Source organism: Trichechus manatus, unplaced genomic scaffold, assembly GCF_000243295.1.
Source record: "Trichechus manatus latirostris isolate Lorelei unplaced genomic scaffold, TriManLat1.0 scaffold00122, whole genome shotgun sequence".
In the NCBI taxonomy this organism is placed as follows: domain Eukaryota; kingdom Metazoa; phylum Chordata; class Mammalia; order Sirenia; family Trichechidae; genus Trichechus; species Trichechus manatus.
In genome coordinates this window covers 4,617,512-4,633,325 of record NW_004444058.1, presented here as the reverse complement: position 1 = coordinate 4,633,325, position 15,814 = coordinate 4,617,512, and the positions used below count along the sequence as shown (strand labels likewise).

The 15,814-nt window shown below is 58.3% G+C and overlaps 2 protein-coding genes across 2 annotated transcripts in view; one reads left to right on the top strand and one right to left on the bottom strand.

Annotated features, from left to right (window-relative positions):
- Positions 1-4,577, bottom strand: part of CRLF1 (cytokine receptor like factor 1) — a 15,913-nt gene extending 11,336 nt beyond the window's left edge. The window contains exon 1 of the mRNA XM_004384494.1: positions 4,505-4,577. Coding sequence (XP_004384551.1) covers positions 4,505-4,577 — 73 coding nt within the window. The remainder of the gene's footprint in view (positions 1-4,504) is intronic.
- A 1,147-nt stretch (positions 4,578-5,724) lies between these two features.
- TMEM59L (transmembrane protein 59 like) lies at positions 5,725-10,291 on the top strand. The gene is made up of 8 exons (XM_004384374.1): positions 5,725-5,886; positions 6,791-6,935; positions 7,013-7,122; positions 8,308-8,460; positions 9,031-9,133; positions 9,531-9,648; positions 9,753-9,870; positions 10,163-10,291. The coding sequence occupies exons 1-8, from the start codon at positions 5,725-5,727 to the stop codon at positions 10,289-10,291; spliced, it is 1,038 nt and encodes a 345-aa protein (XP_004384431.1).
- Positions 10,292-15,814: the final 5,523 nt, after the last annotated feature.

The window sequence follows — 15,814 nt, the reverse complement described above, 5'->3', positions numbered from 1 at the left end:
CGAGGCCCAGAGCCCCTCACACTACCCCTACTGTCCCGGGACCTCCCCTGCCACCCTGCCAGCTCCAAGACCCCCACCCCCAGTCCGGGACCCGGTGCCCCAATCCAGTCTCCGTGCACCACCCACTGCTCTGCACCCTGCGCTGGGCCCGGTGCCTTTCAGTGTCCCTGCGGCCTCCCATCGCGGCCCGCTCCTCTTCCCCCCTCCCGGCCCTAGCCTCCTCTCGGCCCCCATCCCAGCCCTGGCCCCGCCCCCCACTGAGTGGTCCCTGAGCCCCGCCTCCCCCATCTCCAGCCCCCCTTCCTCCCCCGGGGCTTGGAAGGCGCCCCCCGCCCGCGCCCTGCGCACGGGTCCCACCGGCCTGGGCCGAGCGCCCCCGCCCTCCGCACTCATCCAGCCTCCCGCGCTCCTCGGCTCGCAGCCTCCGCTGGGTCTCTGTTGGAGGGAAGACCGGGAGAGAGTAGGAAGGCACCGAGTCTCGGCCAGCTCCCGGGCTCGGCTGTCCCCTCAGGCAGGACCAGGCTGGGAACCCCTGGGAGGGAGCTCCCGCGAGTGCCCCCGTGGGAGCGGGACCAGGGCCTGCCGGAGGGCTGTATCCCGCGCGCGCAGTAGGAGGGGTTCCTGGGAGGAAATGTCCCCCCGGACTCACTGACCCCCCCCACGGAAAAATCCGCTCAGCGGCCCGCGGGTGGGGTGCGCCACGCGGTGAGTAATCGCTGGAGCGGCCGCCGCCCGCCAGACTCCAGGTAACGCGGCCGCCCGGAGCGACACATAGTTTGCCTGCTTTTACGAAGGGATCCTTCTCCGCGCTATTATTTTTGGCCACTGCTCGAATTTCAGGACCCTTCCCGGCCCGGGCGCCTCATCCCCCTTCTTCCCGCCTCCACCCAATCAGGGCACCCATGAATAAAGGGTTCCCGGGCTTGGAGCCTGGAGGACAGAGGGGGCGCCTGGAATGAGACTTCCCGGGGGCCTTCCGTCATGGGTTTGGGTCGCAGCCCCCTCCTAGCCCCGATAGGGATGAGGCCGTGATTCCCCTCCTTCCAGGGGTTCCTTTAGAGGCTGAGACCCCCTCCCCACGCCCTTATACTGCCAAGGAGGTCAAAGCACCTGGGGGGTGGGCGGGTCCGGAGGTCAGAAATCCCCATCTAGCTGGGTTCTCAGCTCAGACCCCAGACTCAAAAAATAGAACAGGAAGCTGGGGATTGGGGGCTCATCATACTACCCCATGTGGACTCTGTATAGGGTGTGGGGGGGAGTCAAGTTGGGGAGGGCGCACTGCCTGCTGTTTACCAAGTCAAACCAGGCATCTCCTGCCTCACTTTCCCCCTATGCACCTTGGGCGACTCCCTGCCAGCCTGGTGAGTTTCAGTGGGAGAATGTAATGCAGCAGGAAGCTAGCACAGCCTGCTGGATGTTCTCCTGGGGCGAAGTGACCCCTGGGCCTCAGTTTGTCCCCTCTGGAAAATGGGACCATAGGTCCACCTGCCAGGTGGTCGGTAGATGGAAGTGGCAGCTCATTGGCTGGAACTGCTCTTCTGGCATATGCTGCTCCTCTTCCCCAACCTCTACCTTTCCCAAGCTCTGGTGAGGGTTGTGAAGTCTAACCTTCTGCTTGGAGGACTCCAGCAAAATCTGGATATGTGTCCTCCCAACAACTCTGCCCTTCCACCAGTTATTCCTGTCCCTGAAAGGGCTCCCCATCCACCCAGGTGCTTCAAGCCGGGACCTGGAGGCCAGGGTGATGACTTTCCCCTTCTCTCATCCCCTACGTCCAATCCATCAGCAGATCCTGCTGGCTCTGATTCCAAAACACATCCCGATTCCCCGATTCGAAACTTCTGACCCCTTCTCCCTAGCCAGCTGCGTCCAGGCCCCACTGTCTCTCTCCTAGATGCCACCCCAGCCTCCTCCTGGCTTCCCAGCTTCTGCACAGCCCTCTGAGAGAGCTTGTCAAAGAAGAATACCAGGGCATCTCTCTGTGGCCGCCTTCTCCCTCCCCTCCTTCTTCTGTCCCCTCCTCTGGCTTGCTCTGCTCCAGCCACTCTGGCCCTACTGGTCCCCCAAATTCACCAGTCTTGTTACCGCTGTCGAGCACACTGGTGGTCGTTCCCTGTCAAGGACGTCATTCCCCAAATCTTCCTCCAGTTAGCTCCTTCATAAGGTCATAGGTCAAAGGTCTGCTTCCCAGCCATCTCCATCCACTTCACCTTGTTTCATTGTCTTTGTAACACACCTGGCTCTCTTTTCTTCCTCTTGCACATTTTTTCTTTAGCTTGAGAGACCGATGAATGCTGGTCCAGTGTGGGCCACACCAGAGTTTAATCAATATTTGCAAATTTAAAAGACAAAGAGGAATTTTCAGGTCTCCAAGTAGCAGGAAAGCTCAGAGCATGCTTCTCAGGGTCCCACCAGGCCTTGCACCAGGTGGGCTGGGTGACCCAGGCTGGCAGACAGCCCTCTCTGATCCTCACCCACAGAAGAAGGGGTTTGGAGTTCTAGATGCCGCTCGCTCAGCCCTGCCCTCTGCCTTCTGGGTGCTCCTTGGGTGATCCTTACCCTCTACCTTTGACTTTAGGGAAAGGGATTTGACTCCGAGTAGCACTCGTTCCTGCCCATGGTGCTCCCAGTGGCTTAAGCCTTCCTCTCCAGTCCCACTGCCTCTGCCAGCACCAAGAAACTTCTAGCAAATATTGACTCAAGTCCTTGAGGGTAGCTGGGAATGTTCTGAGGGGCAGACGGAGGGCCCTGTTCTCTCCAGGGGACCCCATGGGCTAACGGGGGGCTCCTCCTTAGTTCTTCCCCCTCCACCCAAAGGTTACTTCTGCATGAGGGGTCAAGATTGGGGGGGGGGGTCCTTCAGCCCAGCTCACTGGCTGCTTTCAGGGCACTGAGGAGAGGTTTTAGGCCAGGGAGGGGGCAGTGGTAACAGGACCCCCCAGGGGCCACGTGACTCAGCCAAAGGAGTGAGCTGCCTCTCCCATGCCCAAACCCTGAAACTGAACCTGAACCTGGAACTCCCAGGTTGAGATTAGCTATCTTGAGTTCCAGGCCCACACTTCCAGGAAGGGGTCAGGTGAGAGTCTGGATGCCTGTGTACTGTGGGCACCCTAGAAGTGGGGGTTGGGTGGCAGACTCCTGAGCCTGGAGGGGGATCTGGGGAAAGAAGGGTCAGCGAGTGTCCTACATGTGATCCTTCCACACCCCAGAGGCTGAGTCTGGGAGCCCAGAAGCCTGGGTGCCAGGCCTTAAGCGCCCAGAGCTTCAAAAATCCAGACCCTCTACCACGGGAGGCAGTGCTTGGGAAGCTGAAGCATCCTAGATCCCGGCCAGGGGGAACCGGATGATGGAGACCTGTGTTCCCGGCCCTTCTGCACCCAGGAGAACCCCGGGGGAGTCTGGGTCCTAGAAGGCGCCAGCTGCGTTTAGGGGGGACAGCTGCTGCTGCCCCTTCCACAACCCCCCCCCCTCCAACCCAGCCAGCGACGGCGCCGCTGTGCCGCGCCTCTTCCCTCAGCCTGTACTCGGCTTGGGGGTGGGGGTCAGCGGGGTCGTGGTGAGGGCGGCAAGGGACAAAGGGCGCTTGTCCGCTGCCCGCCCTGACCTCAGCCGCTGCTTCCCGAACGCCCAGACCGCCGCTGATTCACGCCCAGCGGCCGCAGCGCCCCCCGCCCGCCGCCCCCGGCCGGGCGGCCCCGGGGGGTAGGAAGTAGTGGGGAGAGGGGCGGTGCCGAGTCAACTTTCCCTCTTAAGCCCCGAAGGAATGTCGGCGGATTTCCTGAAACCCGACCCCGGCCGCCCGGCGGCCCGCCCGCCCCTCACCTGGACCCTCTCCCCCGGGAACAGCAGGAGGGGCGCGGGGGCTCACCTGGGGGGCCGGGGTCAAGTCCTTCTTCCGCTTGCCGCCCCTAGCGGCCTCGTGGAGCGGAAAAGGGTGGGGGCGGCAATCAAACCCTCTTCTTCCTCTTTTGGACGACGTGGGCCAGCAGCCCAACCCTCAGTTTCCCCTTCTGCAAAAGGTCATGGGTGTCCCTTTCTGCTGTTGAGCTTTCTACGACGCTTCTTATGTTAGACGCCCCTTGCGGGGCTCTTCTGGCCTCTTTGCTTCTCTTGCTTTCTTGCCACCTGGGCTGGCCTACTTCACCTCTTTGAATCTCAGTTACCTCGCCTGTAAACTGGGCAACGCTCCCGGTAGCTACCTTACAGAGATGTTGTTAAAAAAAAAAAAAAAAAAAAAAAAAGCTGGAAAATGCTTTGTTTGGAATGAATGAATCAATGACAGTCATTCTCGAGGAGGGCTCAAGCGTGCGAGCTCTGGAATGGACATACTTGTGTGGGCTTAAATCCTAGCTATGCGAGGGGTACCGGGGCCCCAGCTTCCCACCTGTGAAATGGGGGACAGTATCGGTCTTAACACACAGGACCATTTCCAAAGGCGAGGGCCTGGCGCACGGTGGGCTGGATGCGAGCTTGCCCGGTCCTCCCGCGAACAGATGCCAGGAGGCCCTGGCTGCGGGGTCGCGGCGGCCTCCGCCCGGGAGGGGCGAGGCGGGGCGGGGGAGGGGCTGCGCCGGCATCCAGATGTTTGGGGTCCATCAGGAACAGCCGCGCCTGATTAAGCGACGTGGGGGCCGGCACAAGCCGCAGAGATGAAAGCGCTGCGGCCCGCCCGGAGAGGGGGCGCGCCAACCCCCAGGGTGCCCTCCTCCGCGGCCGGAACCTGAGGCGCCCTCTGACCCGCCGACCCCTCTTGGCTGCCGCGGAGTCTGCAGGGGCGGAGCGTATTCCAGGACGCGCTGGCGGGGGCGTGGCACGGCCTCCGCAGACACCTGCGCCAGGCACGTTAGGGACAGGTGGGGGCCTCTTTGCAGAGGACCCGACTTTAGAGGGGTGTCCTCATTCCCATGCCTGACGGAGATGAAGCGGGGGCCACCGACATAACCCAGGGTTCGGCGGGCAGTCACAATGGGGTGCGACAATTCTGGAAGCCAGAAGTGTCCCTGTTCGCCCCAAGTTTTCCCCGAGAGTTAGGACATTTGGCAGCCACCCTCGCCTCTGTGTACACCCTTCACCTACCCCCCGCCCCGGGCTGGGAGATGTCCCCTCCAACAAGCCGCGGCCGACACCCGCAGAGGGGCTGGGAGGGCTTCCTGGAGGAGGCGGACTGCACACACTTTGCCGCCTCTCTGAGCTAAGAGTCCATGAGAAGATGCCGCGTACCTTCCAGAGACCGCCCCTGGCCCCATTCTGCTGCCCCTATCTCCCTCCGCTCTTCTCTCTAACTGGCTCCAGTCCCTCCTTCCTTCCTCTGACAAGCTCTTTTCTGCCTCAGGGTTCTTGCACGCTCTATTCCCTCTGCCTGGTTGCTTTTCCCTTCAGTGTCCGCGTGGACGCTCAAACGTCGCCTCCGCCTGGCCCCCCTGACCTCTTCTAATCAATGGGGCCACCCCACCCTATCACCCTATTTGCTTCCTTTCCACCTAGCAGGGGGTGTCATGGGACTCCCAGATGGGACAAACGGGGGGAGGGGCGTGATCTAGATCCACCTGCCCGAGGTCACACGCCCCACCAGCCCGCACCCCGCGGGTGTCGCAGAGCGCTTCCTGGCCATTCTCCGCATCCTCCACCCCCCCTTCCCAGGCTGCCTCGCTCAGTGACGTCAGCTCCCGGTCCCCGCCGCCGCCGCATCCTCGGCGCCGCGCCCCGGACCCCGCGCCCGCGGCCATGACGACCACCGCGCTGCTGCCGCTGCTGCTGCTGCTACTGCTGCCACGGCCCACCGCCCCCGCGCCGCCCGCCCGCGACCCCTTTGCCCCGCAGCTCGGGGACACGCAGAGCTGCCAGCTGCAGTGCCGCGACCGCGACCCCGGCTCGCGGCCCTCGCAGGTGAAGTGCGTGCGGCGCCGGCCCGGGGACCCGGGTCCCTCCGAGGGGCGGAGAGGACGGGGGTCTCTCCGGCGAGGAAGGGATCAGGGGTGGGGTCCCCCAGTGGGGGCGAATGCGGGGATCGGGGATCCCTCCGATGGGGTCGAGAGTTGTGGATGGTGGTCCCTCCGATGGGGGTGTAGGGGATGAAGTCCCTCAGATGGGGGCAAACCAGGGGTCGAGGGGTCCCTCCGATGAGGGAGGGGCCAGAGATGGAGGGTCCCTCCAATGGGGTCGGAAGTGTTCCTCCCGCAGGGGTCCCTCCGATGAGGGAGGGGCAGAGGATACGAGTCCCTTCTTTGGGAGCAGGATGAGGGTCCCTCTGGCAGAGGGGATGAGGCAGAGACTGAGGCTTCCGCTGCCACTTCCCCCGATGTCACCTCCCCCGCCGCCCAGCCGAGCTCTGCAGCTCAAGGACCCTCTGGGCGGCCCACCCCCACCTCTCTTCTCTTCCTCGGCCCCAGCTGCATCCACTTCCCTCTTGTGTCACCCCCAGCTACTAACCCCATACATATCCTCACCACTCTCCCGTCGGATCCCAATTTACCCAGGCCCAAAAGGTGACAAGACTGCCTCCCCTGAGCACCCCCAGAATCCATCTCAATCCCCCTCCTTCGTGGACCTTACAGGGCCCATTTCTCTCAATCCCCCCAAACCCTAAGTCCGCGGTTGTCTAGCCAGCTTCTCTAGTCGGGTTCTCAAGTTCCTCACATCCCTCCTGCACTCATATCCTTCCGCCTCCCCGCAAGCTCATCCCAGATTTTCCGGGGTGGGGAACCTCCTTCCTCTCCCTCTCCCCACCAGTGCTCTGCTCCCCCCCCATACTCCGCCCCTCCCCCTGGCCTGAGCCCCGTGTCCCCTCCAGGCGGGGCCCCCTGGCCCCACCGAGTCGCCTTATGACAGGGCAGTCCTGGTCAGCGCCTGCGAGAGGGGCTGCCGCCTCTTTTCTATCTGCCGCTTCGTGGCCAAGAGCTCCAAGCCCAACGCCACCCAGGCCGAGTGTGAAGCAGGTGAGGGCTGGGCAGGTGGGGGAGGGGAGAGAGGACCTGGGGGGTCCGCCTGCCCCAACCGCCCCTCCCTCCCGCAGCCTGCGTGGAGGCTTATGTGAAGGAGTCAGAGCAACAGGCCTGCAGCGAGGGGTGCTGGAGCCAGCCCCTGGAGCTGGAGGCGGACTCCGATCCTGAGCTGGAGCAGAAGGTGGGTGCTTCCATTCACTCACCCCCCTCTGCCCCAGCCCCTCTCCTGCCCCACTCCCCATCTGTCCAGAGTCTCCCAGCCTGCTAGGTGATCCCCATTGAGTGGTGCCACTGCTCCAGCCTCAAGTGTCACCTCTATGACATGGGGAGAGCCCCTGCCACCACCCCTCCTGCCACCCTGCCAGAAGTAAATGGTTTATCAAGGCCTGAGCGGAGCCTGTCCCGAATTTCTCGAGTCACAGTGCCGGGGTTAGTTTCAGTGTTTCTAGTGCTCAGGGAGCAGCTGCCCAGGGTCACAAGGTTGGGGCTGTGCAGAGGTAGGACTTGAACCCATGGATGTTGGGCTGGCACTCAACCCTTGGCTCCCTATCTTCAGCACCGCCAGAGCTGATTTTATTGAGTACCTGCTGTGTACCAGGTGCTGGACTAACCATGTTCCCTCTATTGTCATACTGACTCTATGTGACTTCCTAATGACTGGTGGCCGCTATCATCTGGGGGGGCTAGGAACTGGGACTATTGAAGTACCAATAGGAGCTGCTTCCCAAGTACCCCTCCTTTACCCCTAGAGAGAAACAATAACTGCTCACCTGTTGTCATCTATGTGTGAGTCTAGGATGCATCCGGGGACAGCATCCCCTTTTTACAGACGAGCAAACTGAGGCTCAGAAAATCATTCAGCCCAGGCAAAGACCTACGAAGCTGGGACTGCCCAGAAAGTCCTTTCTCCTTTTCCACCAATGTTCTCCGTTGCCTCTAGGCTGTTTCTCTGTTCAGAAAAGCTCCATCGCTGTCTCCTCTCCCTATTCCCCTAGACATGGTAGAAATAAGACTGACGATGGTGTCATAAGTTTAATAACAGCAGCTACTATGCATTAGGTGCTTGTGTTGTGCCAGGCTCTTGGCAGACGCTGCCTGGTTGCAATCTCATAGTGGCCCCATGAGGAGAGAGAATCATCCTCATTTTAGGACTCAGAGAGGGCAATCCACTTCTTCAAGAACAAACAGCAAGCCAAATGCAGTGCCAAAGTCTGTGTCCATTGTATGACGCTCTGTTGCCCCAAATCACTTAAGCAAACCCAATTACCATGAATTTTCCCAGTTCCCCTTTTTTACGGTCCCCTTGATGATTGGTTAATGTCCTACCTTGGTGACATTTCTGTGCTTTGGGCCTTCCCATCGCCAGAGAAAAGTCCTGGAAGCTCCAAGTGGAGTCCTCTCGCTCCTGGAGCTGTTCTCCACCCTCTGCAATGACTTCATCAGCTCAGCCCAGGGCTTTGTGTCCTCCACATGGACATACTACCTGCAGACAGACAACGGGAAGGTGGTGGTGTTCCAGGTAAGGGGTCTGGAGGGGACACCCCAGAGCAGGGGGTGGCTTGTCCAGGTAAGAAGGGGCGATGCATTGGTTCTTGGCTCATGGAATACAAAATCCATGGGTGATCTACCTTCAGGCACAGCTGGACCCAGAGGCTCAGGGTCCACTCCTCCCCTGGGCCCTACTTTCCCTTGTGGTGGCAATCATTCCCAGGCAGGCACTCCCCTCCTGAGGGCAGGTTGGATGCTCAAGGCACCAGATGACACCCCTCTGGGTTTGCCAACTAGGCTAGGTTTATTCTGATTGGCCCTGGTCGGTTTTGTGGCCACCTCTCAGCCCATCCCTGAAGTGCTGTTGGCTTGGCTACTTCTGGAACTGGAGAATGAGGTCAAAGAAAACTAAGGTGCCCACAGTAGCAGGGGAAAAACATCCCTGACATCGCAGCCCAGGCCAGCGTCCTCTTTACCCCCAGCAGAGCTAGGTGCCAGCTAGTGTGGGACTTTGTGGCCCCCATGGGGCTCACTGGGGTGCCTGCCAGGGCCAAGGTGGTGCCTTTCTCATGGGCCTCCTGCTCTCTTGTCTCTGGACTAGACGCAGCCTGTGGTGGAGAGCCCCAGGCCCGAGGGGTTGCGTCTGCAGCGAGTGGAGGTGACCTGGCGAGGATCCCACCCTGAGGCCCTGGAGGTGCATGTGGGTAAGGTCTGGCCTCACCAGGGTTTCTCCCATGGACTCCTACTGCCCCACGAGCCCTCCTGGCAAATGAACATGTTAGGATTGAGGTCTCCATCTCTCAACTCCTGGGGTTATGCAATCTACCTCACAGAGTTTTGTGGTTCATCTTCCAGCGTTCCACAGTCCATCTCTCAACTCCTGGGGTCCCATAGCCCTCCTACCAGAGTTCCTGGTCCATCTCCCAGGGTTATGTAGTCCATCCCCCAAGGTCCCGTAGCCCACCTCCCAGGGTTCTGACCTCCATTCCCAGGACTCCATGCTCCATTCCCCTAGTCCTGGCCTACTTTCTCCTCTGCATGGCTGTTTAAGCCTCCTAGGGAAGGCCTGGAAGCCGCTGAGCAGTGGTTGCTGTCCCTCAGACCCTGTAGGCCCCTTGGACAAGGTGAGGAAGGCCAAGATCCGAGTCAAGACCAGCAGCAAGGCCAAGGTGGAGTCTGAAGAGATCCAGGACAATGACTTCCTCAGCTGCATGTCCCGGTGGGTGTCAGGACCCTGGGGAAAGGCTGGGGCGGGGACTGGAGGAGGGGGGCTCCTCCCTGACCCCAACCTGGCCTTTGAGCGGTGCCTGCCACCCGGGGCAGGCGTTCGGGGCTGCCTCGATGGATCCTGGCTTGCTGCCTTTTTCTCTCTGTGCTGGTGATGCTGTGGCTGAGCTGTTCCACCCTGGTCACCGCGCCGGGCCAGCACCTCAAGTTCCAGGTGGGCAGGCCACACGGAGGTAGGGTGTGGGCGGAGCCTTGTAGAGAGTGGGGCCAACTGGGGAAGGGGCTGGCATAGAGGGGCGGGAGTCGTGTGGAGGGCCGCTCCTTCACCCTGGCTTTGGCCGCTCCCTTTCCAACCGAGGTAGAGAGACCCCTGAGTTATCATGCGACACTGGGCAGGATGAGAAGCCCACCCTCAATCGAAGTGAAGTGACGTGAGGTTGGGGCGGGAAGGAGCCTGGCCACGGCAGGGAGTCTCAGCAGGCCCTCCCTCCCTGCCCCCTATGCAGCCCCTGACCCTGGAGCAGCACAAGGGTTTCATGGTGGAGCCAGACTGGCCCCTATATCCGCCCCAGTCGCACCCCTGCGAGGACAGCCCACCACCTTACCAGCTGAAGTTGGATCTCACCCAGCTGTAGTCCCCGTCCCTGAGCCTGGCCGACCACAGTTAGGGTTGGGGGCTTCTTGGGCGGGACTTGCTTGAATCTGGAGACTGAGGCCAGGGGTGGGGCCCTCCTTGGTCTCTTCCACCCCAAATCCTTCTTCTCTCCCAGTCCTGCCCCTCCCTCTGGGCCCTGAGGGATGGGACACTCTGTTTGGGGGGCAGGATCTGACCTTGGCTGCTCATGCCCTCTCTCCCCCTCCCCCCCTCCCCTGCGTGCTACTCTTTGTCTTCTACCGTGTGGCTTCCGGAGTATTTGAACCCAGTCCTGTGTCACCTCCTCCTTCCTTCTCCCTCCCCTCTCGGGGGCGCTGAGGCTGCAGGGAGCCGCCTCCAGCTGGGGGCTTCCCCCTGTTTTCCTGCCTGGCCTCTTCCGACCCCAGCCTGCATCAGAGGGGGCGGCTGGGGCTGCTGCATGGGGCTAGGGAGGAATAAACAGTGTATATAAAAGACGTCTGGAACTGAGCCTCCTTCTGTCTGTCGGTCTGGCTGCCCTTAGGGGAGTGGTCTGAATATGGCCATGGCCTCTGCCCCGCTGGATTCCCTCTGAGATGGAGGAAGCCTCTGTAACTGCCTGCTAGCACAAGGGGTATCGACCAACTGCTTTTTGGGAGGACACCCCTCTGCTGCCAAGCCACGTCATACTTTCAACATAGGGGTGTCTCTGGAAAAGGGGCTCATGCCCCTAACTGGAACTCAGTGTCCCCATGTCAGATCTTCCACTGAGTGTCCCAGCACTGCAGATGGGTTCTCTCCCTGTCCTGGTGTCCCTCCTGTCATGCTTCCCCTTTTAGCTGAAGTTGACCAGAGTTGGTCTCTGTTGCTAGCCACCAGAGGTTCCTGGCTGTCACAGGCCTCATATCCTGGGGAGAGTTTGGGGTGAGGGGCATGATGGTCCCAACTTACAGGGACTGGGGGCGGGGTTCTGAGGGCTCCAGACTGATGGAGGCCTGTGGGTGATGGGGGAGGGGGTGAGTTAGAGGGAGCCAGCAGGGCTAGGTATCCACCCTGCCATCCTCCCCACCTGCTGCCACCAGAAGGGGATGGAAAGGGGGGGTGTTTCTCTCCCCACCCCCTCTCTACACCCTGACCCAACAGCTGTGGCTCCACCTCTGAACCTCCAGCCTGGATGGGGTGACTGCGGTGACCCAAACTCATCCACACCTTTAGGAAAGTCATTTCTTTTAATTAAATATACATATTTTTAATATCTGGGTTTCTTTTTTTATTGTGATGAAAATATACATAACAAAACCTATGCCATCTCAACAATTTCTACATGTACAATTCAGTGACATTGATTACATTCTTCAAGTTGTGCACCCGTTCTTGATATCCTTTACCAACTCATTCCACCACCGTTAACATAAACTCACTCCCCACTAAACGAAAACTTTCCCTTTCTCCCTCCCTTCCATCCCTGGTATCCACTAACAGCCCTGGGTTTCTATTTATTTCCTTGTTTCATATAAGTGAGATCATACAGTATTTGTCCTTTCTCGGCTGACTTAGCTCATTCAGCATGATGTTTTCTAGGTCCACCCATGTTGTGGCATGTGTCAGGACTTCATTTCTCCTTACGGCCGTATAATATACCGTTATGTGTGTATACCACATTGTGTTTATCCATTCCTCTGTTGATGGGCATTTCAGTTGTGTCCACCTTTTGGCTATTGTGAAAAGTGCTGCAATAAACATGGGTGTACAGGTTTCTCTTTACATTCCTGCCTTCACGTCTTCTGGGTAGATACCTAGGATTGGGATGGCTGGGTCATATAGTCCTTCTCTGTTCAACTTTTCAAGGAACCGACAAACTGTTTTCCACAGTAGCTGTACCTCTTTTAATTTAATTTAGTGTTTTGTGGTAAAATATATATAATGTAAAATTTATCATTTTAACCATTTTTGAGTGTACAATTCAGTGGTGTTAAATACATTCACAATGCTGTGCAGCCACCACCTCTATCTATTTCCAGATCTTTCTATCACCCCAAACAGAAACTCTACCCGTTAAACAGTAACTTGCCACTATCCCCTCCCCCCAGCCTCTGGTAACCTCTATTCTGCCTTCTGTCTCTTTTAATACTGTTGTTAGCTGCCGTAGAGCTGGTCCCTGACTCATGGCGACCCCATGCACAATGAACGTGGTCATAGTCCTGCACCACCTCAATGATCACTTGGGGATTGGAGCCTTGTGACCCATAGGGTTTTCATTGGCTGATTTTTGGAAGTTGATCACCAGGCCTTTCTTCCTACTCTGTCTTAATCTGGAAGCTCTGCTGAAACCTGTTCAGCACCATAGCAAACTCAAGCTTCCATGGACAGACAGGGGGTGGCTGTGCATGAGGTGCACTGGCCAGTAATTAAACCTGAGTTTCCGGCATGGGAGGTGAGAATTCTACTACTAAACCACGATTGCCCCATCTCTGTGAAAGTAGTCCCTTTAGTAAAACTCTCCTAAATGTTCCCATCGAGTGGCCCTGTGGAATACAGGAGAAGCAAAGTTCAACAGAGGAGACGTTAGGCAGCCCCTTGGAAACCCACCCAGGAAACAGAGCCAGTGAAGACCGTGACAAAGGCAGGCCAGCACTGCCCAGGAGAAATGCTCTCTCTGCCCCTGTGATTAGGAGCACTTGTGATGGGCTAGGTGCCGCTGAGGAACTGGGCTTTTCGTCAGAACTGGTGTATGCCTGGCCTTAGAGGGGCCCCATCCATTCTGTCCTCTGCCCTGTTCCTGCCCCTCCCTTGCCTCCTCGTCTCCATGGCTTCGGAAACCTGGGTGCTGCCATCTTGACTCTTCTTCGTCTCTCTCCCCCTCCGTATCCCACCAGCCAACATGTCCCTTTGGCCCCCAGCCCATACATTTCTCTTTATCCCTGCGGCCACCACCAACCTCAGCCCCAGCCTCTTCTCAGGATGCCGTGTACCCCTCCAGCCAAACTCTAGTGAGTTGTCCACGCAGCAGCTGGGAGCTGTTGGTAGACGCAAATCTGATCTCAAGCATCTCCCTCTTCCAGGGTTTACTGTTGCCTTGAGGAAGCTCAAACATTGAAATGTGCTGAGAAGACCTCGCCACGATCTAGCCCCGCATAATCACATCTCCATAGACGCTGCCCCTTGCTCACCGTGCCCCTGTCCCATGGGGTTCCATCCTGCCCTAGGGTCTTTGCACTTGCATTTCCCTTTGCCAGCAGCACCCTCCCAGCCTCGCTCTGCCCCTCACACTCAAGTTCTCAATTCTAATGGCTTCTTCTCAGCAAAGACGTACCAGCCTGGCCCCTCAAACTGGCCCAGCGACCCTTGTGACACCCGTTCTGCTTCCTGCCCACCTTCCTTGCTCTCACTACACTTACAACTGATTAATAATGTTGGCCTCCTTTGACGTAATCTTATAAGCTCCACAGGGCAGCTCTTCAGGGTATCCCATGGGACCTGGCACAGAACAGGTGTTCGGGAATTTCTTTTGCTTGGGTGTCTCCCTGACTCCTGCCTGAACCTCAAAACTAGCCTCCTCCCCATTCCCCCAGCCTCAGTGTCACCCTGCCAAGTCCACCCCCACATAGGGTCTGGCCATGCCCCTCCCCTCCTCAGATCCCCCCATGACTCCCTGTTGCCCTTGGACACTACCTAATTCCCCCTGCTTGCCCTCCTTGCTGACCTGGCAGTCCCCTCCCTGCTGCTTCCCTCCCAGCTTTTGGTCTGGAGCTACAAGGACTCCTTTCTCACCTTCCTCACTTTTTGCAGAGGTAACCCCAATGGCCCAACATTCTGGCCTTTGTGACCACTGCTCTTTCAGCTTGGGATGTGTGTGGACTTGGGAGGATCCTCCCCAGCACCCTGCACCTGACACCCTCTTCCTCCCTCCTAACAGAGCCCTGGTTTGGTTTAACATCAGCCTATGTGGCTCAGGGGAAGTTGAGCAGCACGACCGCAGCCTCCCCCCTGACTTGGTGGAATTTATTAGGGGAGAGACATGCCCTGCCCACTGGGGTTACTGAGGGCCGTTTGTTACCACAATGACTGAGCCTACCAGAGAGATGGAGAGAGATAAGTTTCTTGAGGTTGTTTCTTGATGTCCTGGATCATGCTGTGCCTGAAGCCCACCCTGCCCCTTGATGTTTGGGTTAAGCCGGTTTGCGTTGGGCTTCTTGGAACTGAAAAGTCCTAAGGGATCCATCTTTCTCCCTCCCTTCCTTCAAGACTGAGACACCCCAAGGGTAGGTTTTTTTTTTTTTTTTTTTTTACTACTGTTTGTCTAGTGAATTAATTCTTGAAGCCTCAGTGCCCAGTCCAGGGCTAGGTCTAGAGTGGACACCTTATAAATTGGAATGAATGACACCAGACAGTAAGAGTACCAACTGTGTTGATTGTGGTCACGTGGAGGTGAGAGAGGGGGTCGCTTCCAACCAGGTGATGAATGGAGGCTGCATATAGAAGGGGGCAGCTGAATTGGGCTTTGAGGGATGGGTAGAATCTGGGGAGAAGGGAGGTTGTCCCCAGTAGAGGGGAAAAGCAGTGTGTGTGTGTGTGTGTGTGTGCGCGCGCACGCATGTACACTTTCAGAGAAAAACAAAGTCTGATCACGTTACCTGCCCTTTTGAGGGCTTTGTTCACTAAGCCAGGAGGCCCGTGTGGCCCAGACCCTGGCCCCTCCACTCTACCTCTCCCTCCACTCTCTCCTCCGGCCATGCTGGGCTCCAGGCAGTTACTGTTACAGTGCGAACCTCAGGGCGTTTGCACGGCTGTGCCTTCTGCTTGGACTGTTCCTTTCCTAGAGTGTTGACTGTCTGGCTCTGCCCCTGATTAATTTTTTCATCTGATGTTACCTCCTCAGTGAAGTCCCTCCCACACCTCCCTCTAATCAGCTGTTTCAGCTCATCCCCTGCTGAGTCTTTCTTTTACATTTACTTGTTTATGGGTTCACTGCCCATCTCTTCCCCCAGACTGGACGCCCTGTGAGGGTGGGGCAGGCTGGGTCAGCCTTGGCCCCAGCATCCTGGGGTACCCAGAGGTCGAGGGGATCAGGGTGGCAAGCGAAGGCCTTCGGGCTCTTTTGTCCAGTAATTCCTAGCCCTCCACGTTTCTGGAACATTCTGGACTCTTCCACAATGTTCTGGAATGTTCTAGAACAATGCTTTGGAATGTTCCAAAACAATGCTTTGGGATGTTCCGGAACATTCTAGAACAGGGGCAGAGGGGGCCACACAAAGCTGTGGTCTCCTCTGGAGTCTCAGGAGAGAGAGGGCCCTTAGCCTCTATCTGTGGCAACGCCCACTCCTTCCAGTGGCAGTGGTCAGTGGAGGTGACCTTGTGGCTGATCCCTGGCTAGCTGCTCCTCTTTGAGACTGTTTCATAGTCTGCCCTCCCAACTCTGCGAGATGTCTGGGAAGGAGGCCCTCTCCATCCTTCCTCCTGAGCCCCACAGAGCCTTGATAGAGGGTGGGCGGCAGGCGTCATGGCAACAGGCAGGAGCACCCATGTGTCCGGGTAGCACAGGGTT